Here is a 27294-nt window from a genome sequence, read left to right on the forward strand (position 1 = left end):
AGAATGTAGCCAAAGGTAACCTAGACAGTTTCTAAACAAAGAGACCCAAGGCAGCACTACTGAGGACGGGAGAATACAAAGGTCAGATGTTACCGTAGAGAAGGCAAAACACATCTCGGCCGCAGTAGAAGCCGAAAAACCCGTCTATCACCATCAACGACCATGGCCAAAGAAAATCAGATCTTAAAATTCACTCAACAAAGTCATCGACGAGACTGGGCAATCGCGGCTAACCATCACGGACCAAAAGGAGACAAACCTCAGGGGGGATCTCACCGAAAACGGAAAAAAACACCCTTGACTCTGTTCCGAAACCCTCGAAACCAGATCCGCTGGAGAAGGGCTGAGAAAGGCTCAACAACAACTAGACATGAAAGAAGCAAACAGAGGACGACCCTCTCACGACTCCGGCGAGAGGCGCCGGTGGCCGGAGAGGTCAGAAACGAGGTGGAAACCTTGGCGGCGGTTAGGGCGAACGAGTTTTCACGAGAGAGAAAAAAGAAACGAGTCTTCGTTTAAAATATTATTTTCAAAAAGAAAGAAACCTCACGGCTCTGAGTCCAACCCCTCATTTTTAGGTTTCTTAAAAAATATATTTAATTATTAATTTTAATGTTATTTTATAATGATATTTAGAATAAAAATAACATATCTTTAGTGCATCTTTAACCTTAATTTACTTTAAAGTTAGAGTAATATTTATTCCAACCCTACTTTATATATTCCTCTATATAGAGTATAAGAGTAACTCTATTTATTACAATAACTCTATTCTAAACTCTATTAACAAAAGAGTGTTACTTTTTTAAAAATGCTATATTTTATAGTTATTCTAATTTTGAGTAAAAAATAGAAATATAAATTGAAGCTAGTCTTAGACTACTTAAAAAACATATTTACATCCTCTAACGACACTCATCATAAAATAACATAAAATTAATAATTACAAATCTTAAGACAATCACAATAAAATAATTATTCTACCAAAATAAATTAAAAATAATAAATAATAGAGATGATCTAAACGGAATACACAAGGTTTAGGATATCACCTATTTAATATTTCGGAAGTACACAACTTCTTTTAGATAGATAATAAAATAGTTATAGATTATTAAGTTATAATTAGTATTTGATTCATTAATTGGTTACAAAATAGGTTATATGGGTTGGCTTCGTTAGTCATACCGAGTTTTAGGGGTTAAAAAAATTACTTTACCAATATTATTATTAATTACTAGCAAATAATACACTTAAAGAGGATATTTAAAAAAAATAATATAACTTAAAAGAAAAAAATATATAGACAAATGAAACAATAAAAAAAATCTTTAACAAAATCTTTTTTTCTTAGACACGCCTGATATAATATATTTACACAACCATATATACTACTAGGCGATTAAAGAAATAGAAAAAAAACTACAGAATAATATAAAAATATATTATTAAAATTGGATTTGGGTCATTATTTAGTTTGTGACACCCCGGTTTCAGAGACTTACGGAGAGGTTTAAAAAAATTGATTTGACCACTTATATCATCAAAGTGCAATTATTTTTTTGGTCAAGGATCCTGAGAGAGCTCTAGAGTTAAGCGTGCTTAAGCTGGAGTAGTATCAGGATGGGTGACCTTTCGGGAAGTGATTGTCGAAACTGTGCGAATGAGGACAAAACAGAGGAAAAGATCATGTGGTGATTTGTAGAGACGGTAAACAAGTCTTTAAAACCTCTCGGACGTAGCAAACCGACCGTCGGATATGGATGGGCTCACAGACCTAGTGAGAGGACGTGAGGCCCATTAAAGAAGGAGGGCCCATGGACATGGGACCACTAAGAGGTGACAGTCGGGGTGTTACAAGTGGTATCAGAGCCGAACCCAGATGAGTGTGGAGTCAAGTGGGCTCACACCGTCGGGGGTGACGTTCTTGGTGCGCAACAAGGACCTTGCGATCTGTTAGTGGTGGTGAATTGTGACACCACGATTTCAGAGACTTGCGGAGAGGTTTAAAAGAATTGATTTAGCCACCTATGTCACCAAAGTGCACTTATATTTTCGATCAAGGGTCCTAAGAGAACTCTAGAGTTAAGTGTGCATGAGCTGGAGTAGTCTTAGGATGGGTGACCTTCTGGAAAGTGACTAAAACACAGGAAAAGATCATGTGGTGATTTGTAGGGACGGTAACAAGTCTTTAAAGCCTCCTAGACGTAGCAAACCGGCCGCCAGATATTGATGGGCTCACGGGTGTAGTGAGAGGATGTGAGGCCCATTAACAAAGGTGGGTCCTTGGACTGGGATTAGACATAGGGCCCACTGAGAGGTGGCGGTCGGGGCGTTACATAGTTATAAAATATAATACTCAAAAAATATATCAAAAAACTTTTTTTTGATAGACTATATAATAAATATATGAGTCATTAGTTGGTTATAAAATTAAGACATTAATAATTTAAATGGGTTTAAGTTATGTTGTAACGCTCCGACCGCCACCTTTCAATGAGTCCCATGTCTACTTCCAGTCCATGAGCCTACATTCCTTAATGGACCTCACATCCTCTTACTAGGCCCGGGAGCCCATCCATATCCGACAGTCGGTTTGCTACATCCGAGAGGCTTTAAAAACTTGTTACCGTCCCTACAAATCATCACATGATATTTCCTTGTGTTTTGTATTCATTCGAACAGTTTCGACCCGCAAAGTCACTCATTCTCAGACTACTTCAACATAAACAAGCTTAATTGAGGATATTTGACTAAAAACATAAGTGCATTTTGATAATTTAGATGGCCAAATCAGTTCTCGTTAAACCTCTCTGCATCTGCATGTCTTTGAAATTGGAGTGTCATAGTTTAATTCTTAAAACTCGTACTCAGCTGTTCGGCGTTATTTTTCTCAAGTTGAGGTTCGCTCATTGCGTTCTTTTTATCCCAACTCCAACCCATCTCCATTTCTATCTGCATAATAGAGTTTGGAGTCAATTTTGCTCCAACCCATCTTCATTTTCATCTCCAAAATAGAGATCTCTATTTTTTTCTCTATATTTGGAGATCTCTTTTTTTTTTCTTTATATTACAATTTGGAGATCTCTATTTTTTACTCCAAAATAGAGTAGGGTTGGAGTAAAACCCAACTCCATAATAGAGTTACTCTATTTTGAAGAAAAAAATAGAGATATGGGTTAGAGATGCCCTTAGTCTCATTATTCATGATTAAACTTGGAGAAGGCAGCCTCACTTTATATTCTTTTACAAATGATTAAGACCTCAAGTTTTTTTGTTTGTTTTAAAGTATTATTATTTGAAAGCCATAGGAAACATTAAAATACACGCTTAACTTCAACTTGTATACGTAGCAGCACTAGTGATTAGGCCTACTAGTGATCATTCTAGGAACTAGGAAGTGATCTAAATAATTAAAAAATCAAAATGATTTAATTTTCTTTCCTTTTAATATTTTTTTTTTGGTCAACTTGAATTTTATTAAGACTTGAAACTTGGTTCAACAACCAAGATAAGATTACAGACTCCCAAACGAGGGAAACTTATGCCGGCGGACAACTAGAAGTCCCCAGAGACAAACGCCAGAGGAAAAAAGGAATTCCCTGGAAACTAAGCCCTAACAAAGGGAGACAAAGTAAACTAGACAGAAAATACAAACAGATAATATTGAAACCAAATCGAAGGAGGACAACTCCTTATCCTGAAAGCAGAAGAAACTAGGCTAACACCTTAACAGTGATAGAACCAAAAAAACAGAAATTCCTTTTCTTCTGAAACATCTGCGCATGTGATTTATCACGGATGCCCTCGGCCAACCGTAAATAACAACTACCTTCTCCTATCACAATGAGAGCCAATCTCTCGAGAACCAAGGATATCATAACCCGGCAAGCAAAGAGCACTCCTAGACGGTCATAGAGACTCACACAAACTCCCAGATGTGACGACGACGACTGATGCGTCTCCTTACGTCTAACTAGAATCCTTCCAAAAAGCAATCATATCTAAACAGATCATGAACGCTGGGACAAGGAGCAAGGCAAAACTTCACTAAGTTAACACACACCATGAACACCAAGGGTAAGAAATCTCTGAAAGTTTTGAAGACTACCAACCAAACAATAAACACGAGACTTCTGCTAAGAAAGGAGCCGAGCCTAAAGGGAACCACGGGATAAAACAAGGAGACAAGGATTGTGAGAAAAGGCAATGGCTTGAGCTGACAAACCATTCCATAACTGCGGCTTAGAAATGAAAATAGGCACAGGACCAGCAACAACATCTGAGACAGGAACAAGCAAACCCCAATGGCAATTATTCTTCAAAACCAACCGTTGATCAAGATCCGGCATCATTGACTTTACTTGTAATCAGAAACCCTCACAGAGAAGACTGCTCTAAACGCTTCCTCAAACAAACACATATCATACCATGAATCCTCCAACAAGGGTCCCCAAACGACGGTTCAACAAGACTGCAAACAACACTAAACACACTAGCTAAACCGGTACATAAGAGAGGCGGAACATAAGCGAGAAACATCACCTACGAGACCAAGACAACACCGGATCTGACTAAGGCAAGAGAGGCTTCTCCTGAAACCGGCAGGGGAGGACGAACAAAGCTCAAACTATCTGACGAGCAAGCCTCACCGTAAAGACCCTCTCCTTCTCTGATCTCACTGACCACACCCTCGATCCACCAGATCTAGACGAGACGACACAAACGGAAGCCAAAACAAGAGAAACATCGAACTACAGAGCAGCGGGGGCCCTCTCACAGCTACGACGAAGAGCGCCGGTCACCGGAGAGGACAAACGGAGATTCGAACTTTTGGGCGGCTGCTAGGGCGAACTCACGGGGTGAGAGAAAGTCTTGTCTATCGTATATGGAATCCCTTTTTCTTTCCATTTAATATATGTCTTGGGATTTCTGGTCATGTAGGTAGGGTTCCAATCAAGCACCATCTAAATTCATAGACTTTTTTTTTCTTTTTTTTTTAGATAATTTTTTTTGCTTCCCCTATTGAACATGCCATTAACAAGCACAACAGTTAGAGAAGTTACGTTTAATTTTGATGTAGATACATTTAACACAATTATTGATCCGAAAACCATTTGACATCATTAAATATTTAAATTGACTATTTTTTCATGCTACAGTTTGAGAGTTAGTTTGGGTCCCCATATAAGGACTAGAAAATCTATACAAACCTTTTGTTGTAAACTTGTAATCAGTAATAAATCTTTACGCTAAGAGTTTTGCAGTGCTCACTCATGGAGTTAGTGGAATACTTCACCGAAATCTGAATACACGTTTCTATTATTCTATATATAAGTAAGTAAAAATATCTTCTTATTCCAAGTGTTCAAATAATCAAATTTATTTAACTTTAAACAAAGTTTGATAATATTTGGATAGAGATTAAACTATCCTCCATGTGAATACGAAGCTTACAATATCGTGTGTACGTAGATTTAGGCTTATTTCATTTAGATTAGACTTAAGATCTTCCAAGTCAATCGGTGGGAGAACGAGAGATGTTCAAATGGATGCCATTGGGGAAAGAAACTAGTGGTGTACGAGTGACCTCGGTGTCTTGTGCCATCGAGAAATCGTAGTTGATGACAAGATGGTGAAGGAGGATTGCAATCTGAAGTCTTGCAAATTCTGCACCAGGACACAATCTCAATCCACCTCCAAATACCATGAACGTCCTAGAACCATGAACCAGTTCTTTGCCCTGTTCCACGTTTTCATCAATTTATATTCTTTGGAAGATATCTTTGATTAGATATCGAAAATGCGTTAGAAAGACTAGAATCAGTATATACCTCCCATCTCCATGGATTAAACTCGTAAGGGTTCTCATATATCGCAGGATCATAATGAATCAGTGAACTTGCAACTACCACCATCCAACCCTTTGGAATCGTATATCCTGTGACAAATGTTTGCACCACAAAACGTTTAATTTAGAGAATACGTTTGAAGAAGTGGCCGCCTTTTTATAGTAATACTTGCCTTTAATTTCAACATCTCTTAAAGCTTTTCTAAACAATACTGGAGTCACATTTGCCAGTCTAAGAGTCTCATTAATCACCTGCATTGCAACATATGCTTCGTTTTTAATCTTTCTCATATTATTATTGAAATTACTAAAAGATATCTACAAGTTACCATATTGGTGAATGTCATGTTGTTTTTGTACTCTTCCCAGCTTACTCCAGATTTCTTATCAACTCTGTTTTGAAGGATAGCATCATGCTCTCTCTGCCATATTATAAGCATATAATGTCATTTCGATGCTTCTTTTGTCTTCTTTAGATAAGTGAAAACTTGTTAGTTTATATATATATATATATATATATATATATATATATATATATATATATATTACCTTCAACTCTAAGAAAACTTTATGGTTATTGGTAACATATTTTACTGCCATGGAACCAACTGTAGATGTAGTATCTTTAGCGGCGACAGGAATAGCAAAGATGTTGTCCACGACGGCTTGGTCATCGAAGATGACATCTTTTCGCATCGTGTTGAGGATGTCTTCGTGCTTCTCTTCCAATTCTTTCCTTGATAAGAGAACATTCGCTATTACCTTCATCGCAGATTTGCGTGCCTAGATGCAATTGATAGAAACAATTTTTAGACTTTTAGTCCAACAGAATAAAATTGATTTTATTAAAAGTTTTAGAAACAAACTTATAGATACATTATTATGTCAAAACATTTGACACTCCATACTATATACTGTCCATGTGCATAAAGTACAATGAATTAATTTAGATATTGGATAACAAAAATTAATAAATATCAGAATTCTAATGTTATTAATTTTTAAAAGTTTTACTGTATAAAAGATATTCTTAAAAACAGAGACAAAGTACTTACCACAATAGCTTTGTAAAACGACTTCCAGGTAGAAAGACTAAAAGATGACTTATACCAATCAAGATTGAAGGCCATGAAGATGTCCATCAGATTATCTTCAGCCTCTGATTTGAGGTCACTTATCAACTTGGGGGTCAAGTGCTTTATTATCAACTACAAAAGTAACGTACAAAATTATTGTTAACAAATTTTAATTCATCAACAAAAAAAGAGAAAAAGAAAAAAACCTGATGTACATACGTTTGCAACTGTCTCCTTAATATCGAAACTCCCCAAGCTAGCCTTTGATTTAAGATCTTCGCAGGTCGCTCGGTCCATGTCTCCAATCAACTTCCACTTCAAACCCTCGGTGCCAAGAAAGTTCAGAGTGATTTGTTTGACATGCTTGTGGGTCTTCCCATGATCGACTAATGATTTGTCTTTTCCAAAGACTTTGAAAAACCCATCCGGAAGGCTAAACATGAAAGACTTGTTTTCTTGCCGTAAAATCTCGTACATCACATCATGGTCTGTCACTACCACGGTGTTGGATCCAAAAATGTTGGTCCGAAATAGTGTCCCGTACCTAAAACGTTCACCCAATTACAAACATATATGCAAATACACAAGGGTTCTTCTCGCTAAATGATTAGTTTGATTATCTAACCTGGACATCCTCTTTTTGAGAAAGGGAGAGGTCTCGTAGAATCCATGAGATTTAAAGAAGGCTATTGTCTCTCCGATGATTGGAAAACCCATTGATCCCGGAGGTAACTGGCCATCGCACTTGGGGTTTGACCATCGGTACCACCATCTGCTGATCACTACAACAACTAAAGCTGTAACACATATCGAAATGTTCCAAATGATGTTCATTTTACTGTGTCTTTCAAGTTTGAAGAGTCGCAAGTTCGGATCCTTAGCTGTCTCCTATATATATATATATATAATATTATATATAGAGAAGAAGAAAAATAACTACAAGTTCAGCAGATTTACATATATATATATTTTTTTATATTATCAAACATAACGTTTTATTGATTTATTTAATTGTTAGATGTTGTTTCGCGTGTAACACCTAAAATTACTTTTATATTATACAGTGTAATTATTGTAAACGTTAAATTACTGACGTTATTATATAATTTGTCTAATAACAATTATTATCAAACTACATCTAATAATTTAACTAATCGTTCTAGTTCGGTGGAAGAGTTGCTCGTCGGTCCAAGTCAGGGATTATTTTTTTTCAAGCGCAAAACTGTTCAGTTTAATCCTCTAATCATATGGTATGCGCTTATTGTTTACAGCCAATTCGCACATATGGGGAATCCTACTTCTGGGATACTCTTTCTTTAGAGATTAGTCTCAGACCCTTATATAGATTTTTTTTTTTTACCCCTACATAGGTTTGGAGATTTATTCTAAAGATTTACAATCACAAAATTGAATTTAACTTTTCTGCCAATTACTCAGAGACAATTTCACAGTTAGTGTATTTGAGTTCGAACAATTATAAGATGGGTGACCTTTTGAAAAATGATTGCCAGAATTCTACAAATAAGGACAAAACACCAAAAAAGATCACATGGTGATTTGTATAGACGGTAAACAAGTCTTTAAAGTCTCCTAGACATAGCGTACTGACCATAGGATAAAGGTGGGTTTACTGGCCTAAAGAGAAATCAGAAAAAAACCCAGACTAATGTGGAGTCAAGAGGACTCACACTAGTAGGAGGTTACGATGTTGGTGAGCAACAAGGACGTTACAATCTATTAGTATAGGTGAATCGTAACACCCGAATTTCAGGAAATACTGTGGCGAATGCATAGAAGGCTTAAAATTTAATTTTGCCACCTATGTAACAAACATGCACTTATCTTTTCGGTCAACCGACCTAAGAAAACTCCACAATTAAATGTGCTTGAGCTCGAGCGATTTCAAGTGTGACCTTTTGGAAAATGATTGTCGGAACTGTGTGAGTAAGAACAAAACATTGGGAAAGTTCGTCATCTTCTTCCTTTCCTCGATTCATCATCATCATCATCTTCATCTTCTTCCTTTTCTCGATTCATCATCATCATCATCTTCTTCTTACTCCTTGTCCTTATTCTTCGACTTCCATACTGCAAGCTTCGGCTTCGAGATCTTGCCGCCGTTGCCTCCACAGCTCCACTCGTGGTCGTGGGGTTCTCCTCCGAAGACAAATCTCATAATTTTTTTTTATAGTGTTAATGGGTCGTTATTTTGCAAGCCCAACAATCAAAAATATCTTTAGCCCAACAATCAAAAACATCTTTAGCCCTAAATTAGTAAACCGAAATAACCGAATGACAAAAACCAAAAGAACCGTTTCCAAACTGAACCGAACCGAAATTTTAGTCGGTTCGATTTGGAACAGCTTTCAATTTTGAAAATAAACGAAAACCCGAATAAACCGAACCGAAATACCCGAATTAACCGAAGTCGCAGGCCTAATTTTTTTCTTGCTATAAATTTTTATGGTCTTATCTAGATGAGTGTTTACCACCAACCACTATTAGATTTTTATATGTTAAATGTCTTTATTGGGTGGCTACATACCTCTCAACCAGTAGCATCATTTTTTTTTTTGTCAAAACATAACAAAGGTTCATACAAGCCATATGTGTATAGGTAAGGAAGCTTTACACAAAGTACAGCAACACAAAAGGAAATACAAACACTACACAAAGGTAGCTCAAACAGTTCGACAAAGATTCATGGGAGCTTGGATACCAAATCTAAGAAGAAAAATGATGCAAGTGATCACACGGTCCATCGAGGGGTCATCCACAGACAAGACGTTGGACAAATTAATGGTCAATATCATCAGATTGAGTGAGGTTGAAGAAGTTTCAGGCCAAGCTTCTCGCCGGCACAAGAATATATGGACTGGTATGCTGACCAAACTGAAACGACCGCACCCAAATTTTCAATCCTCACACAGGATCCACAGAAAACGAACACATCAGAACCCCATAATTCCGACGAGACAACCGGTACAGAAATGCTCCTTACAAAAACTCCCACAAATACACTAAACCCCACCTCATGGGCAAAAAATTTGTCAATGAAGCATACATCTCCTATGAGGATGAGGATGACGATGAGAGTAACGATTGGTGGTTTTGGCCAGATCATGAGGCAAAGGAGGAGAACAAGCAGAAAGCAGCCAATTCGGTTGGAGATGTCGTATCCCAGGAAAAAAGCTCTCCATAAGTCATGACTTGATAGGATAATTCTTGTATATAGGCAAGATCTCCGATTGATGAAGCACTGATTCTATAAGTGCTAATTTCTGCAAGATGTGGCACAAGGTAGGTGAAAGATGGGAAATGTCGGACACCATATGTCCTCTTTATTGTTACTAGATGAGTACCCGCGCACTGCGCATATTATCTTTTGGCGATATGAACAATTTTATTTTTACTGTCAATATGAGATTGTGTATTGAGTAGTCAAAAACTAAAGCACAAACCATGGTGAACAATATATGTGACTGAAAATTTGGAGTAGCCACCACAAATGATTGAATCTTCTTTTTCTCTGGCACTGTTTTAAAAAAAAACTGTAGTAAATTTGGTCAATTCTCAAGTCTCATAATCTGTTCTACCTCTTAAGAATCAAACCCAAAATGACCAGTTTCTTCTTATTCAATAGTAAGATTACATTTAACAACACACATACCAGTCCTAGATACATAAAATAAAAATTTAGAAACAACACCACTCAAAGACAAAATCTTTAAGGTTCACCATAGTGGGAATGAACTTGTAATCTTGTGTATAGTTGAGCAGTTAGAGTCATGGAAGAAGGTTTGCAGAGAAGGAAAACAACACAACAATGTAAAATTAAGAGATAATTTTGATTTTTCTCGTTTGGTATCAAATGAGAATGAATATAATCACTTACAAACTATAATTAGAAGAACTAATTAAACATCTTTCTCTATATATTCACGACTCCTGCCATATAAGGATTTGTTATTTTCGAACCTGCTACACTGTACCAAAGCAAGAAATATAAGAATAATTAAAGAAAATAGTAAGCAAAACATAGCATGCAATTCCCATAATGAAGAACTAACTTGTAATCTATTTTGAGCAAAAGAAATAAATCATTACTGATGCATTAACATAGTATAGGTAAGCTACAAAAATAACCAGTTACAACCAATATAAATCCGTTCATGTGTGGATATAGACTCTTGAGAAGCCTAAACAGCCACAAGCCGTACCCATCAGCTATTTAGAACAATAAGCATACTAATAAGTTTCAATTAGACAATTTATAGATGATGTTAAGATTGTCTTAACATCAGTATAAGACAATTTTGTTTCTTTAGGAAGTTCAATCCTTTGTTATCTTCAGCATTCGAATCCATATTCTAAAGCAAAGTCTTGTTGGTGATTTCTTCAAAAAAGTACTCTATGAATATGCTTGATCTTCAAGTTCTCTTTTCTCTAAAGAAAAAAGTCATCTTCCACACATCTTCGTTCACTACAAAAAAAAAACAGTAAGATGTGAGAGATATTATAAAGGAGCAGTTACTACGAAAATCAAAGCAAGGAAAGGCAAAAAGGGTTGAAGTAACAGTTACTAAAAAAATCAAGCGAGGGAAGACGAAGAGGATCAGTCAAGCAACATAAAGAATTCAAAATGATTGGTTGATTTTAATCATGGACATATGGCACTCTCTCCATTGCTGATGTGGCAGAAGGATGGAGAGAGTTGACTAACTTTCATAGTATAGATTTGAAGATTTATCCAAGGATTAAGGCTTTGAAAGGGTTAAGAAATATTTAAAAAGGAGGGGGAGGGAGGAGAGGGGAAACAAGAAAGCAAAGAGAAAAATATTAAAGACTAGAGAAAGGAGAAGCAGATTGAGGAGGCGTAACCGGAATCTCCCAATGCCGGTGAGCAGAAATTTCACCGGCGTCGAAACATTTGGCTGAGAAAGGAGTCTTGATATTAATGTTTGGAAGAGAAAATGCCACTTGTCTCTCTTTACTTAATTTCTTTTGTGCAGTTAAAAACAAACATTAGAATCAATTTCAAGAAATAAAAATATGTGTAGGGGGAAGTTTTCAAAAGGTTCTCACTAATATAAAATAATTTAAAAAAAACAAAGATAAATATGGATCGATTGTCAAATAAGATCTTTTAAAACTCTTTCAGAGACTTATACACATGTTAATACACATGCCAGTTTATGCTATGAGTTGTTTCAAGTTGCCAGTGGGAATAACTACAGAAATAGAATCTCTTCTTATGCAATTTTAGTGGGAAAAGAGCTCAAATCAACGAAGTATTCCATGGATTGCCTGGAAAAAATTACAAAATCCAAAGAAGGAAGGAGGCTTAGGGTTCAAGGATTTAGCAAAGTTTAATGATGCCCTCTTAGCCAAACAAGCATGGCGTTTAATCAAATACCCTAACTCCCTCTTTGCACGAATCATGAAGCACATATACTATAGAGATGAATCTATTCTAGATGCAACAACAAGAAAAAACCAGTCATATGGATGGTCTTCAATCTTAATTGGACTAGAGCTTCTTAAAAAAGGATCACGGTACATTGTTGGCGATGGTAAATCAATACGTTTAGGGGTTGATAATTTCCTTAACACCCATCCTCCGAGAACAATCCAAAGTATACCACCACAATCAAACATGTTACTAGAAAATGTAATTTCCAGTGATAACGGGTTTAGATCATGGGACACACATCGATTATCATCATTTGTCGATCAAGCAGAGGTAGACAGAATCAAAAACATTTACCTTTCACAAGAAGAACAACCTGATAAATTTATTTGGAACTATTCGCGTTCGGGAGAATATACAGTCATGACTGGTTACTGGTTTACCACACACTATCCCTTTGATCCAGGCGTCGTACCTAACATTCCACATGGATCTGTTGAGCTTAAAAACAAAATTTGGAAACTCAAACTTCTCCCCAAAATAAAACATTTCCTCTGGCGCATTGTATCACAAGCTGTACCAACAAAAACAAGACTACAGACTAGGGGCATGAACATTGATCCGATGTGCTCAAGATGTCACCAATCGGAGGAAACTATTCACCATGCACTGTTCTCTTGTTCCTTTGCAACGATGGTCTGGAGATTTTCAAACACTAATGCTATAAATGTTAATGACTTACCGGAATCTGTTGAAGACATTATCACTCAACTTGTTTCCCATTATTCACAGACTATAAATATTTTTGATTCTATCATGCCTTTTATTCTACTTTGGCGAATCTGGAAAGCAAGGAATAACTAGATGTTTAATGACTACCGTGAGAGTCCGTCTAAAACAGTATTACAATCAAGATCAGATACAAAAGAATGGTTAACACATCTAAAACCTCCGGAGAATAGACAAGCCACGTCGGTAACAACCAACACTCGTTGGTCACCTCCACCACACCCGTATATCAAATGCAATTTTGATGCTAGTTTTAAGTCTAATACTCATCAGGCAACAAGCGGATGGATCTTTAGGAACCATGAAGGAGAAGCAAAAGCTTGGGGTGCAACAAAACTAAGTCATACTGGATCACCTTTAGAAGCAGAATCAAAGAGTCTACTAATTGCTTTGCAGCAAGCCTGGATAAGAGGTTATCAATCAGTCATTTTTGAAGGGGATTGTGAAGTCTTGATCAAATTGATTTCTGGACAAATATTAGATGTATCTATATTTAATCTCCTCAAGGACATAAGATCTTGGTCTTCCAAATTCCATCAAATATCATTTCATTTCACTAAGAGAGAAAGTAATAGAGCAGCACATGTTTTAGCTAAATTTGGATGTAATGATAACCAATATTACTCTAATTCTGTATTTGTGCCAGATTGGCTAATTCAAACTCTTTGTAATGATTCCTCTTAATCAATATATTTATCTTTTGTGGAAAAAAAAAAAAAAAAAAAAATTGGTTTTAATTTTTTTCTTTAAGTTTGTATGCACTGTATATGTTCTTTCTAGATTTTTATTGGCATCATCGTTACTTTCAGTTCAATTTCAACAGTTTGAAATTTTCAAATAGTTCATTTTAATTTTAAACGACATGTTTCAATATGTCGCTTGTATCTTACTAACCAAAAAAATCCACTGTTTTATTTTCAGGTTATAGTATTTTCAGGTTTTAGTCAAATAAAAATAAATGCACTCACATAAGGACAAACTTTATTCATGCATGTACCGTAAATTAATATAGATACTAGTAGATATCTCGATCAACATTTTTAAAAAAGATGATAATATAATAACAAAAGTATTATTATATTTTTTCTAAAAAGTTATTTTGTTTGAAATAAGATTTTTAAAAATATTATTTTTCTATGTCAGTTTTTCTAAATACCCTTTCATGTTGTCTATTTTCAAAAATATCTTTTTTTAATATATAAAATAATTAAATTTTAAGTCTTAAGCTCAAAATACTAAACCCTAATCCTTCAAAACTATCCTAAATATACAATACAGAATCAAAACCTAAAAAAAAATTTTAAAAATTAATTTAATATATTGTAATTGTGTAAAAAAGGATAAAAATAAAAATATTGAAAAGTGGTATCCTAAATAAAATATTTCTAACAAATTCTCTTATTAAGGTGTCAACACCATAAGAAAGCAACACATCCTTCTTTTATTGTTTTAATTCATATAATAATAATTGTTAATATTAGTTGATATTGCATCTCCAATAATTGAAGTATTTGATTTTTTTTTTTTTTTTGACAACAGCTTACAAGATTGACTCAAACAAGCCAATTTGAAGGGAAATTGTTTACAAAGGTAACTTGTTGCAGAACTGAACGAACACGTCGAGCCAAATTATCCGCTTTACCATTCTGAGTGCCAGGGACATAGACTACAGAATACGAAGTAAACTCCTCTCTGTCCGCCTGGATATCCTCCAAATAAGGTGTGAAAGCTGGCCACTCAGAAGGCGAAGACACCATCTTCACCAGGTCAGAGCAATCAGTAAGAAAAATGACGGATTGGTTATCTGCTCCAATCATACATCGCATTGCCCAGATTAGGGCCTCGATCTCCGCATGAAGAGGGGAGAGACTTCGCCGAAGATTGGAAGCGCCCATGGTTGTTTCATCCCCCCGGGCGAAACACAGAACCATCCTCGACCAGCAAACTGATCCGTCGCTTTCCATGAACCATCCACAAAGCAAAGAAAACTTGAGGAAGCCCTCAGAAGCCTTGGACCTCCGAAGCCTCTATCAGAAGAAATACCCAAAGGAGGGTGACCCTCCGCTGCCCCTACGACCTCTGTCTGAGCTTCAAACCAGTCTTTAGCCTCATCCTCCGCTAACCGCAGTATTGCTACTGGGTTGGAGTCCAAATTAGAAAAGAGTTTATCGTTACGTGCTTTCCAAATATACCATAAGATCCATGGGAATCTATCCTGGTGAGGAACATCCTTAAACCGCCAGAAAAGAAAATCCATGTTTGTAAAAACCGATTCCGATGGGAAGACACCCTGTGCCGTCGAAAACTGCGACAGAGCCCAGACCTGTCTGGCTGGCGGGCATTCAAAAAGAGTGTGGTTTATCGTCTCCTCATCATATCCACAAAGACCACATACTGAATCACAATTAATTCCACGTTTCCGTAGATTAGCTGTAACCGCCACGCAACCCGAAATCACTTGCCACATAAAATGACGTAGTTTTGGCCGGCACTGGAGTGTCCACACGAAAGCCTGAAGAGGGACATAGTTCGGCCCTATCACCGGCGGAGCAACCGTGTCCGCGACATTAGACCGAAGGAGATGGTACCCTGACTTAACCGTATATTGTCCTAACTTAGTAAAATGCCAACCTAGCGTATCCGGTTTATCTGGTAACCGCAGCGGTAAGGCAGAAATCATGGCAGCATCTTCCGGTACAAAAGTAGCCGAAAGTAAAGCCACGTCCCAGGAATTTGAATTCCTGTCAATAAGGTTTTGAACGGACAGCAGAGGGTCAAACGGCAACCCTGTGCTGATAGCTGGTCTCGGGAATTGAGCAGAGATCCACGGCAACCCTGTATTTGATCATCTTTTATTTTTTATTCATAAAAATTCATTAATAAAATATACACTTATAGTATTTTCGGTTTATTTAATTGGATCTAGCTTCGATCCAGCTTTCGATTTCATGTTATTAAAAGTTAGCCCTTCATTAACATATATCTTATTCAACTCGATTCACAAACGCTTGCATCCATTCTTGGTTAATTTCACACATATTAAGAAAACAATTTATTTTTTTCTTTACTTTTCACTAATACATTATTTCATTTGTTTTAAATAATTAATAAGTTAAAAATGAAAGATAAAACTGGATATTTGATTGATAAAATTATCCCCTATATAATAAAAGGAAAGTACAAAACTTTTTTTTTAGACTATATAATTTTTATAAGTTGGTTACAAAATAGGTTATAAATTAAATATAGGTTAGTTATAAAAAAGTTTTAACTGGTCAATGCATAAGCTATATGAATACACTTCAAAATATTCCAAAGAATTCTCTTAAAGAGAATATTTCAATGATTTATACAATTTCAAAAATAAAATCTTTAGTATTTCATGTATTATTACAAAATATATATTGTTAGGCGTAAAATGAAATAAAATCTTGACTATTTATCTTATTGTGCAGTTGAAAATAAAATATTACGTAAGCACGAGTCATATTAAACTTTCACCAAACATGTTAAAAACTTAAAATAAAAATAAACAACAAATATAACCATTTCTCATACATAAAATTACAAAATTAACAATATAAAACTTACAAAATAGATGTTATTTTCGAACCATCATATTTAGCATATGATTTTATTGCATAATATTTTATCCAAAAAAACTTCTAAGAAAAATCATATAAATTATATTTTATTCTAAAATTATAATATAAATAAAAAAATTTTAACCCGTACTCTAGCACGGATCCTAATCTAGTACAAGTAATATAAAAAAAAAAAAATTTGATTCTAAAATGACAAATAAAAAAAACCAAAGGGAGTATTAATTAAACACATGTAGATCTTATGTTGAAGTCAATAGCTTAAGAGAAGCTGACCAAGGCCTAGAAGCAAACAACTGTTGACTTTAAGCATTTCGATATCTCCGGTGATCCATTCCATGAAATCGGATTTATTTAATTATTTGTTATATGATAAAAACATGTAAAAAGAAACGTCACATCTGATGGAGAACATTTTAAAGAAAGTTACATCTTAGATAAGAGATAACGTGGATTTGGGGAGGCAAAGTATAGCAGTTCGGTGCTTTGCTCGAACTGTAACATCTCCTCTTGAGGCAGTGTCACCCATGCTTCAACTCCTTGTCCGTCCTTAGAGTCGATCAACACAGTCACATTTTCTAGAATTGGAGAAACATTTCCAGTGAACCAAACCGGAAATCCCCACCCGAAGCAAGTCTTATAAAGAGGCATCTTGCACCAGCTAGTTACAACGTGCATGTCATAAAGCTCGTAGCTAAACTTGGTAGCCGCCATTGCACCAAGCAATTTCGAACCTATCGTCAAACCTGATGACCCTTCCTCATGTTGGATTAAATGGGATAACTCCTCGTTTCTTTTTTGTAGTTCCTTAACAATTTCTACACTCTCCATCTGACCTTTTCCATTCAAGGTCAGGGTGGAGAACAAGGGGTTACCCATTAGGTTTTCCGACAAAAGGGTGGGTATCTTGGACCGCAAGTTATTCGCTTGGTACAGAACTTTCTCACGAACTGTGTCTGTCGATGCAGCCACAACACATTTCCATATAAGTGAAGTCAAACTCTGGACCCGCGTAGGTCGAGGCACGGCATCACTAGCGACTTTCTTCTTGAGCTCTTCGATCTTAGACGCCACAAACACAAATCTCTTCGTGAGAATTTTTCTTTTACCTAGCTGATCCTCCCCTGCAATTGTAATGGCTTCTTGTGCTGGTGGGTAAAGCTTTGTGAAAGAAAAGTCAGGATTGGCCACCGAGTCGCTCTCTCCTCGAGCTGTGGCAGCCCAAAATTGGATGAAATACGATAGAGCGGCTGCATCGCCAAGCTTATGGGAGATGCCGATTCCGATCGCCATGCCACCACACTTGAAGTAGGTTGCTTGCACAAGAAGCAATGGCCATGTCGAATTGGTCTCGGCGGCCTCTACAGGAAGCAACTGTTGGAGAGATTTCATATCTGGGTCTCTCAGAAAAGTAGAGAGAGTGCAGTTATCGACGCGTGCGTCCACAAAGACAGCTCCTTCGTCGCTACTGTCGATGGTGAATCCATTGACTCTTCCAGCGAAAGGGTGGAATTTTGTCAAGGTCTCGGACAGGGAAGTTTTGAGAGTTTGGGAAGTTTGTTCTTGAGAGATCAAATCATCTTTGGTATAGAAAATAAATGCAACGGCATAAACCGGAGCTATTATCTGATCCATAAAAGAGAGTTGAAGAGTTCGAAGATCATTTGGAGTTGGAATTGATGGCTTTATGATCTCTCTACCAATGGTTTCAACCTTCACTGTATCCATGGTTGTTTCCTCTTTGGACGATGAGAACTGTTTCTTATAAAAACATCTCTTCAGTTTCTAAGTTTAAGGACTTGATGTTTGACAACAACAAAAAAAGGACTACTTGATTAAGTTTAGGTTAAATATAAATCATCTATACACTAAAAAAATTGAAGTAATTATTAGAAATACCTTTTATAGATACCTTTTATAGAGACTTTTTTTTGCCATTTTCATTTTTTCCTTATTTTATATAATTACAAAATATTAAAATAATTTTTAAATTTTTTTTTAGGTTTGGATTCTCTATTTCATATTTATGATAGATTCTAAGGGATAAAGTTTAGTATTTGGTATTTAGAGTTTATAATTTAGTCATTTTATATATAGAAAAGGGTATCATCAAAGAATATAACAAGATAAGGTATTTTTGTAAGAAAGTATAGAAAATGGTATTTTGCAAAAATATATTTTTGCATATGACCTAACAAACTTCCACGATTTCATAGGGGTTATTTTTGATGAAAAAATATTTTGGAATCCATGGATGAATCTCTCTCTTATTTATCTCATTAAATTAATCAATCACAAATTTTGGAATTGGCGGAAAAAAAAATTCAAATTTTCATTTTATTGATTTAAAAGTTTTTCAAATAGAACAAAAATTTTCATTAAAATTAAAAGAGAAAATAGTGAAAATAGTAATAAAATAGATATTTTTGAAAGGAGCTCTACAAAAAAAAAATTCTTACAATTTCTCTAACTAAAAATCCATATTGGGACAGGTCTACAATATCGCATATTGGCATGATATGTTGGTTGTTTTTATATTTTTATTTGAACAATACTTGGGTTCACCCCTAAGGGTGAACCTCTCCATTCACCTCTTAACAAAATAAGGCAATAAAATCTGTATACATTATTATAAAATTAAAAAACTTAAATCGCACTTAAATAAACCCAAACCGACATATAATTTTGTTCTAATTGTAAAATCTAAACCATAACATCTCATTTGTGAACCCAAACCGACATATTATTTTGTTCTACATGTAAAATCTAAACCCTAACTATCTCATTTGTGAACCCAAACCGACATATAATTTCGTTCTAATTAGAAAATCTAAACCCTAACTACCTCATTTGTAAACCCAAACCGACATATAATTTCGTTTTAATTGTAAAATCTAAACTCTAACCACTTCATTTGTAAACCCAAACCGACATAATTTTATTCTAAGTTTAAAAATCTAAACCAAGCCAATATTTAACTTTCCTTAACTAAAAGTATGCAGAATTTGTTTCCTTAATTTGGTTTGCTTTTTAATTTAATTTTAATTTATTTTTGAAATAAAATATTAGATGGAAGATTCTGATTGGTTGAGATAAGAGGGAGTGAATGGAGAGGTTCACCCCTAAAAGTGAACCTAAGTATTTTTCTTTTTATTTTTCACAACTACCTAATTTGTTAGTATACAATAATTTAATAATTATTTGAAACAACCACTCATAAATAATAATTAATTTAACTATATTTAATTGAAACACGTTATCCTTACTATCATTTAAAATATCTATTACAGTATAAGATTTAAACATATATTTTAAGATGTTCAGGATTTGTTTTCTAGTATTAATTGATCATCTTAAAATATAAGGAACTGTTATTGGAGAGATGATTTCTAAATCCATTTGGAATAGTAAATTCTAAAAATCAAAACACATGGATTTTGAAAGGCCTGAGCGTTCGGATATCGGATCGGATTCGGTTCGGATTTTTTGGATTTCGGATTATTTGGATATTGACTCTAACATCCATTCGGGTATTTATAAAATTTGGATCGGTTTCGGTTCGGATAATTTGGATTTTGGATCGATTCAGATATGATTATTGATAACCAAAATTAAACCAAAAGTTATTGGACAATGTTTTATTCGAATATTTTTTAATCTTATTGTACCCAAATAACCATACAAATGGAGTATTAAAAAAAAAAAGATAGAAATTAAGTATATGACAAGGTTCTCATAGAACTATACAAATAAATAAAAGATATGAGACATCTATCAGAATATTAAACTATTTCTTATATGTTCGAATATATTTGGATATCTATTGGATATCGGTTCGGATCGGATAATATCCGATATCCAAAATAATGGAAGCCAAGAACCGATCGGTTATTTTCTTAATATCGCTTTGGTTTTAATCCACTTATTTCGGTTCGGATACGGTTCGGATTTTTGGATTCGGATTTTATGCCCAGGCCTAGATTTTGAAATAAGATGTTTAATCATTGGATTTGAATCCTTCTATTTTACACTTTCAAATCCATTCAAATCCATTTAAAACATAATGTAGATTTTGAAATCCAAAAACAAATTATTAAATGAATAACATGGGATTTTAACAAATATTTGTAAATCATAGAACCAATGACATCTAATTTTGATAAGTATTTTAAAATCAATGATTGAATAACACATGACTTTTGTTTGGATTTTCAAATCCATTAAAATCATAGAACCAATAACCCCTTCTAAACCTCTCCGAATAATATGGAAACAAAAACCTCTATGTAACCCTAAGTATTCGGGTACTTGGGTCGGGTTCAAGTAAGAACCGATCGTGTTTGTGTCTTTTGGGTAGAGAAGTTTAGAACACAATATGGTAAACAGAAAATATCGGTTCTGGTTCGGTTCAGATTTTATCGAGTCGGATCAAAAATTTCAGAACCTATAAATAGCTGAGAAAATCGGGTATCATTTGGGTTTGGGTATTTTGTACCCGATTACCCAAAAACTTTATGCTAAATATTAAAAATTTTGATTAAAATTTTGAAAAATAGCTAAACATTTCCACATAGTTTTGGTTCTTTTGAGTATTTTGGTTTTTTTTTTATCTAGAAAAAATAATATTTACATCTAGAAAAAAATAATATTTTTGAATTTTAAGCTGTAATTTTGAATAATTATGTTATAAGAAAATAAATTATAACTAATATTTTATGTATATTAATTTATTTTGGATATACCAGGTACCCATGTGGTTTTCGGTTTGGTCCTTGGTTTTGTTCCGGTTCTTTGGGTTTACGAGTATAAGACTTAATAGGGTATTTTAGCGGTTCTAAATTCGAATTTGGGTTCATATTTTTAAGTCGGTTCCGAGTTTTTCGCCCAAATCTACCTTTATGATTTCTAATTGTAGGAAATATAGCTGGCAGTGCATCCTTAGTTGAAACTACATCTTATTTTATTTTATGTATATCCGATGATATATGTTTTTTTTGCCTCTTAAAAATTAACATTAAATTTTGAATCTTCTCATAAAAATTTAACATACGTAAAAAATTATTTAACAGAACTAAAATACATATCAGTTAATTAGTTATATACTGATACATGTTATTAATTTTGAATCATTTTTTAGTAAATATGCTCAAAAATATCATAGTGATTTAATTTTTCTTGTTCTCCTTTTTTAGTAAATTAAAGGTGAACAAGAAAAATTAAGTGGTATATCTTCGTAGCCTTTCCCTTTAGTCGGTTTATTTTCCAAATAAAATGCTGTATTCTTAAACTATATAGTGCATCAAATTGTTCTCAACAAAAATTTAAATGTGGGCCCTAAAGTTGTTTAGAAAAGACAAAAGTGATTGGCCTTGTGATTTAACTCTTAGCACATGACATGTCTTGAATGAAAATAATAATAATATTCATCTCAAAAACTTCAAAAGTATTGGTTCTATCAAATTTTAGTTGACTGTAAAATGGTTAAAAAATCTAGAAAATTGGAGTAATACTTGATGTTTTCAATTTTAAAATCATTGTTGAACCGACAACGAATCTGCTTAAAATATCTAATTAAATTTTGTTGTTTATTTTTCGAAATAAAAACTAATTAGATCTCATTTATAGTATATAAAAGTGCTATTGACAGACTTTAGTCAAGTGGCCCTGCACAGAGCCTTGGTGTAATGTGTGAGTGCCTAGAGAGTGAAGGTGTTTCTGTAGGTTGTATTGTAAACTTTTCTTATTTGCTGCAAAGTATAATATTAATGAGCAAAAATATCATAGTGATTTGATAATCGTGAATAAAAATTAGGATAACAAGAAACACCTTCGTGGGATTTACCGTTATCTATCTGTGAATTTATCTACAGCTCTACTATACCGAAAATATGATAGACCCCATCCCCAAAATAATCATCATGGGAACATCTGGACATGGAATTGATTTTACGATTGTGATTAAACTTGTTGTTGATGAATGTAATTTGGGTTCATTGTCTTGCAAGGTAACGTGAGTAAACATGACCTTCAAGAGACGTGAACGTGTAGCCTTCCCACTCGTATTTTTCTATATGTTTGATTTATTATAAAAAAAAATTATAAGATGAAGACACGCTACTGAATCAATCAATGGACAACGAATCTTCTTCATATATCTAATTGATTATTATTGATTATTTTTCGGAATCAAGACTAATTTGAATTATATTATATAAGAGAACAAATGGACTTAGTTTATCGAAAATCTAGTAACATGCAAGGGCAGTTGATTATCTGTCACGGAGATCTATTTTTCTTGATTAATCAATTACTAGAGATCAAAACTACCGATATATTTTTATATACTGTATGTTAAAATTTTATATGATAGCGAGGATAATGTGTTCTAATTAAATATATTAATATAGTGAAATAAAACATGATTGTTTAATCGATTATTAATAACCATATACCAATAATTTATGCAAAATCAAGATATCATGACATATATTCAAGATCTACTCCAAGTCAATTCAAATTTATACATATGGGTTTAGATCAAATTTTACAAATCGAGATCTCATCATCATATCATATTTTAGAAAATCCATATCTGATTTTTTATAATACTTATACAGTTGTACTAGTTCAATTTTATACATATGGGTTTAGATCAAATTTTACAAATCGAGATCTCATCATCATATCATATTTTAGAAAATCCATATCTGATTTTTTATAATACTTATACAGTTGTACTAGTTCAATAAAAGAGAGATTTTTATATACTACTAGATCATCACCCGTGGTAAACCGTAGAACAAATTTTTATATATTGTATTTTAATTTATAGTTTTATTTATCTAAATTTTAAAATTCAAAATAATTCTTATTTATGATAAGAAATTGTTTTCTTGTCATAATTTATTTATTTTTAAAAAATTATATAACTTGTTTCTTAGTTGTATATTTCCAAAATAAATATGTTTAATTTCTATTTTTTACTTATAAATTAAGATTTATTTTTTAAATTTACTGATTTTATTGGATTTTATTTAATAATTTTTAAGATTGCATATACTAAATCTGTTTATTCGAGATATCTTCTATTGGTAGTTAAAAATAGTAAAATAAGAATTTAACTCTTGTTTAAGTATTAGATTAATAATACTTAAATTTTACATTAATATCGATTCAAATCTGTCCCATCATACAAATCATCATGCAATATACTTCGTCTATGTTATTTAAAATTTTTAATATGTTTAAATATCATAATTTAAGAAATTCTATTAAGTTTAGATATATTAATTTTAAAATCTACTATATAGGGTAGAATTAAAACAAAATCAACTTTACAGACCAAACTCATCATATATAAATTTAATAATTGATTCTTATTAAGGGAAGCTTCCGGCTCATTCGGATTTAGATTTCTTTTGATTTTATATATAATAAGAATCTGAATTGTTATCTAAACATTTTAGCTGAAGTGGCTTGGTGAACTCACCATTTATATTAATAGAGTAATATATGTCCGTTTTTTTAAATTTGAGTCACATTATATGCAGAAAAAATAGATTTTTAGTAATTTCATGTATTATATAATGATTCAGAAAATTAAAAATAAAAACAAACAAAGATGAAAGGAGAATCAAATTTAAATATCAAACAAATTTTGCTTTTAATTATTTTTTATAATCTTAAATAGAATATGGGTTAAATACATTAGTGAATATTTTGGGTAACAAATTAATGGCTTTATTAATAAATGTGATGGCAGGCCTGTAAATAAATCTAACTCCAATATTGATTTCATAAAATTGCTGCAATTATACAAGTATAAATATAAAGAGTTATTTAATTTTATAGGCTAAATATTATTCGATGATATGTATTTTGTTTTTGATTATTTTTGCCAATTTTAAAACACCCTAAATTTTTTTCCCAATCTCAAAACTCTCTCTCTTTAATAGAATTTCTTTTTGATTTTTTGTTTTAAATCGAAAAAGGGTGTTTTACATTCTTACCCTAAAAAAATCAAGATAGTTACACAGAAATCCTAAAATAATATCCATCCGACGAAATCCTAATCGGATCTATTCACAAATCCAGAAATTAAAAACAAAAAATAAATCGACAATTGCAAACTTTATTTTTAAAAAGCTGTTCTCTCCTCTCTCCTCTCTCTTTCTTCCAGAAGGAGCTCTCATTTGAGGAAGAAGAAGGAGACATTCCAATATGGGGCAAAATATTCCGGTGATAGAAGAAGAAAGAGAAAGGATTCTGGAACCTATAATTCTGGTGGGGGAAGAAGGGGATAACACGAATTCCCTATCTCAAGAAGAAGAAGGAGAGTCGGGTTCGATTTCGACGGTAGTAGGAGAGAGAGATTCGATCCTTGGACAAACTATTCCGGTTCTGGAACCAACCATTACTGTCGGTGAAGAAAGAGATAACACGAGTTCTCTAGAATCAAGTAATGGAGAAAAAGAACAAAAGGTTCCGGAACCAACCATTGATGTGAGTGAAGAAGGAGATAACACGAATTCTCCAGAATCAAGTAATGGAGAAAAAGAGGAAGAAGAAGGAGAAAAAGGAGGAGATAACGAGGAAGAAGAAGAAGAAGAAGAAGTGTGTGTAAGACTGGTAGAACTTGATACAACTAGTGTGTAAAACTAGCATAGCTGGTACAACTAGTGAATGTAAAACTGGAAAAACTGGTACAACTCTTTTGTGTAAAACTGCTATAACTAGGTAAAATTGTTACTGTTTCAGGAATCAGAGGAGGAAACATAAGCGATGCAACCTTTAGGAATGTACTTCCCTCCTAGTGAGTACAAGAAGAAAATCAAGCTATCTAGAAGGTGTCATATTTATGAAGCTTTGACAATGATAGAAGGCTTGAAGCATCCATTTACTAGTTATGAGAGAGATTGGTTTGAGAAGCATCCACAATTCAAGCACATTTTCCACATGCCAAGGGACCCAAACCACAAGCTTATGGGAATGTGGATGCTCCTTCTTCCAATGGCACGCATAGAAAAAAAAGAAAGAAGCATGGTTTGTTGTAAATGGTTTACCAATCCGCTATAGTCTGAGGGAACACGCGTTGATGTCTAGATTAGACTGTCAGAGCTATCCACTTAATTATAAGAAAGCGGGCATTGACGACTTCAAAAGTAACCATTTTTTAAATAAAAAAAGTTAGACTCCCAAGATGTGAAAAAGCTAGAGGAAAAGGAACCATGTCGTTCTTGTGATAGGATGAAGATGGCGGTCCTCTTCTTTCAAGGAAGCATCATTGTAGGCCAGACAAAAGACTCTAGGAAAAATGCTATGGCTATCGATGATTTTTGTCTAAGAGCGGTGAATGATCTAGATTTTTGTCAAACATTTCTTTGGGGGAGATTATCATTCGATCACTTGCTAAAATTGATTTCCCATACAGTGAGCCATTTTGGAGGGGTCATGGAGAAAGAGGGTGTGTTATGGTCTGTTCCAGGTTTCTGTATTCCTTTGGAGGTGAGTGAGTTTTAAAATTTGAAGTCTTATTCATTGTTGATATTTCTTGTAATTGAAGTTAACTTAGTTAGTTATATGTGTGTTGTGTAGTTTTTAGTAAGGCAATTCCATTATTGGGGAACAAATTCATTGAAGAAATTCATGAGGCAGATGAAAACTGTCATAGGATGTGCAGGAGAAGGTTTAAGAAAACCGGAAAGAAAGGATTTCCTCTTGAGAAAATAAATGATAAACCTTGTACAACAACGGTTAGTTATCCTAACAACTGAATTTACTTATCCTTTGAATAATTTGGGTGATTATGTATCTAAAGTTGATTGTTTACACAGGAAATTGCTAGTGTGATTGCATCTATCGATGAAGAAATTCCTCTTCTCAAAGGAATCATGGAAGAAGCTGAGGAAGATGATACTCATGATGTCGTTGTTGCCAGTTGGATGAGGCATCTTCGTAGAGGATTGTCTGTATCTTTTGAGGAGATGTACACATCAAATGTGGCTTCCTGGTGAGGACAAAAAATTGCGAATGAGGAAATAGATGTACTGAAGAATTGAGAGTAGATACTATTGAATTGGTGGATCTGCAGGTCAATTGGTGGCAACTTGTCATGTGGGAAGGTTGTTAAAGGATGGGGACCAGGGTTCGAGGAACGCTGATAGACTAGTTTTCACCAAGGGTATCAATTCCCTATGCAGTTGTAGTACAAAGGTTTATCAATCCAAATGGTTGTGTATTGCTAGCAGGAAGGATATGATCAGTACAATACAAGTCAAGCCAAGCAATTAAGGTTTTGGTTTTAACAATCCTAAATAAACAAAATAAAAGAATATAAACAAGTAAATCACACGATCTAAGCACTCGATGCAAGAAATCGAGTACAGGATCGAGTGGGGTGATCGAGTATGCAAGTGAGATATGAACAACTCGAGGTATTACTCGATGCAGGTTATCGTGTACCTGATCGGGTAAGTGGTCGAGTAAGTGAAGAAAATGCAAACAAATAAAATACGAAAGTTCCTAAGGATGGGGGTAATCGAATCCTAAGTGTTCTAGACCAGTACG

At 34.1% G+C, this 27294-nt stretch overlaps 3 protein-coding genes across 3 annotated transcripts; 1 reads left to right on the top strand and 2 right to left on the bottom strand.

Moving 5' to 3' along the window:
• Nucleotides 5335-7812, bottom strand: LOC104710748 (cytochrome P450 708A2-like). The gene is made up of 8 exons (XM_010427398.2): nt 7553-7812; nt 7147-7471; nt 6907-7059; nt 6401-6634; nt 6181-6273; nt 6025-6103; nt 5835-5941; nt 5335-5743 (listed from the first exon to the last, which is right to left on the bottom strand). The coding sequence occupies exons 1-8, from the start codon at nt 7759-7761 to the stop codon at nt 5519-5521; spliced, it is 1425 nt and encodes a 474-aa protein (XP_010425700.1). The 5' UTR covers nt 7762-7812; the 3' UTR covers nt 5335-5518.
• On the bottom strand, nt 17014-18598 carry LOC104710751 (BAHD acyltransferase At5g47980-like). Its single transcript, XM_010427401.2, has one exon. It carries the CDS (start codon nt 18454-18456, stop codon nt 17155-17157), a length of 1302 nt encoding a protein of 433 aa, XP_010425703.1. The 5' UTR covers nt 18457-18598; the 3' UTR covers nt 17014-17154.
• Nucleotides 26170-26823, top strand: LOC104710754 (uncharacterized protein At3g43530-like). The gene is made up of 3 exons (XM_019230329.1): nt 26170-26232; nt 26323-26480; nt 26562-26823. Exons 1-3 carry the CDS (start codon nt 26199-26201, stop codon nt 26739-26741), a joined length of 372 nt encoding a protein of 123 aa, XP_019085874.1. The 5' UTR covers nt 26170-26198; the 3' UTR covers nt 26742-26823.

Source organism: Camelina sativa, chromosome 9 (genome assembly GCF_000633955.1).
Source record: "Camelina sativa cultivar DH55 chromosome 9, Cs, whole genome shotgun sequence".
Classification (NCBI taxonomy): Eukaryota; Viridiplantae; Streptophyta; class Magnoliopsida; order Brassicales; family Brassicaceae; genus Camelina; species Camelina sativa.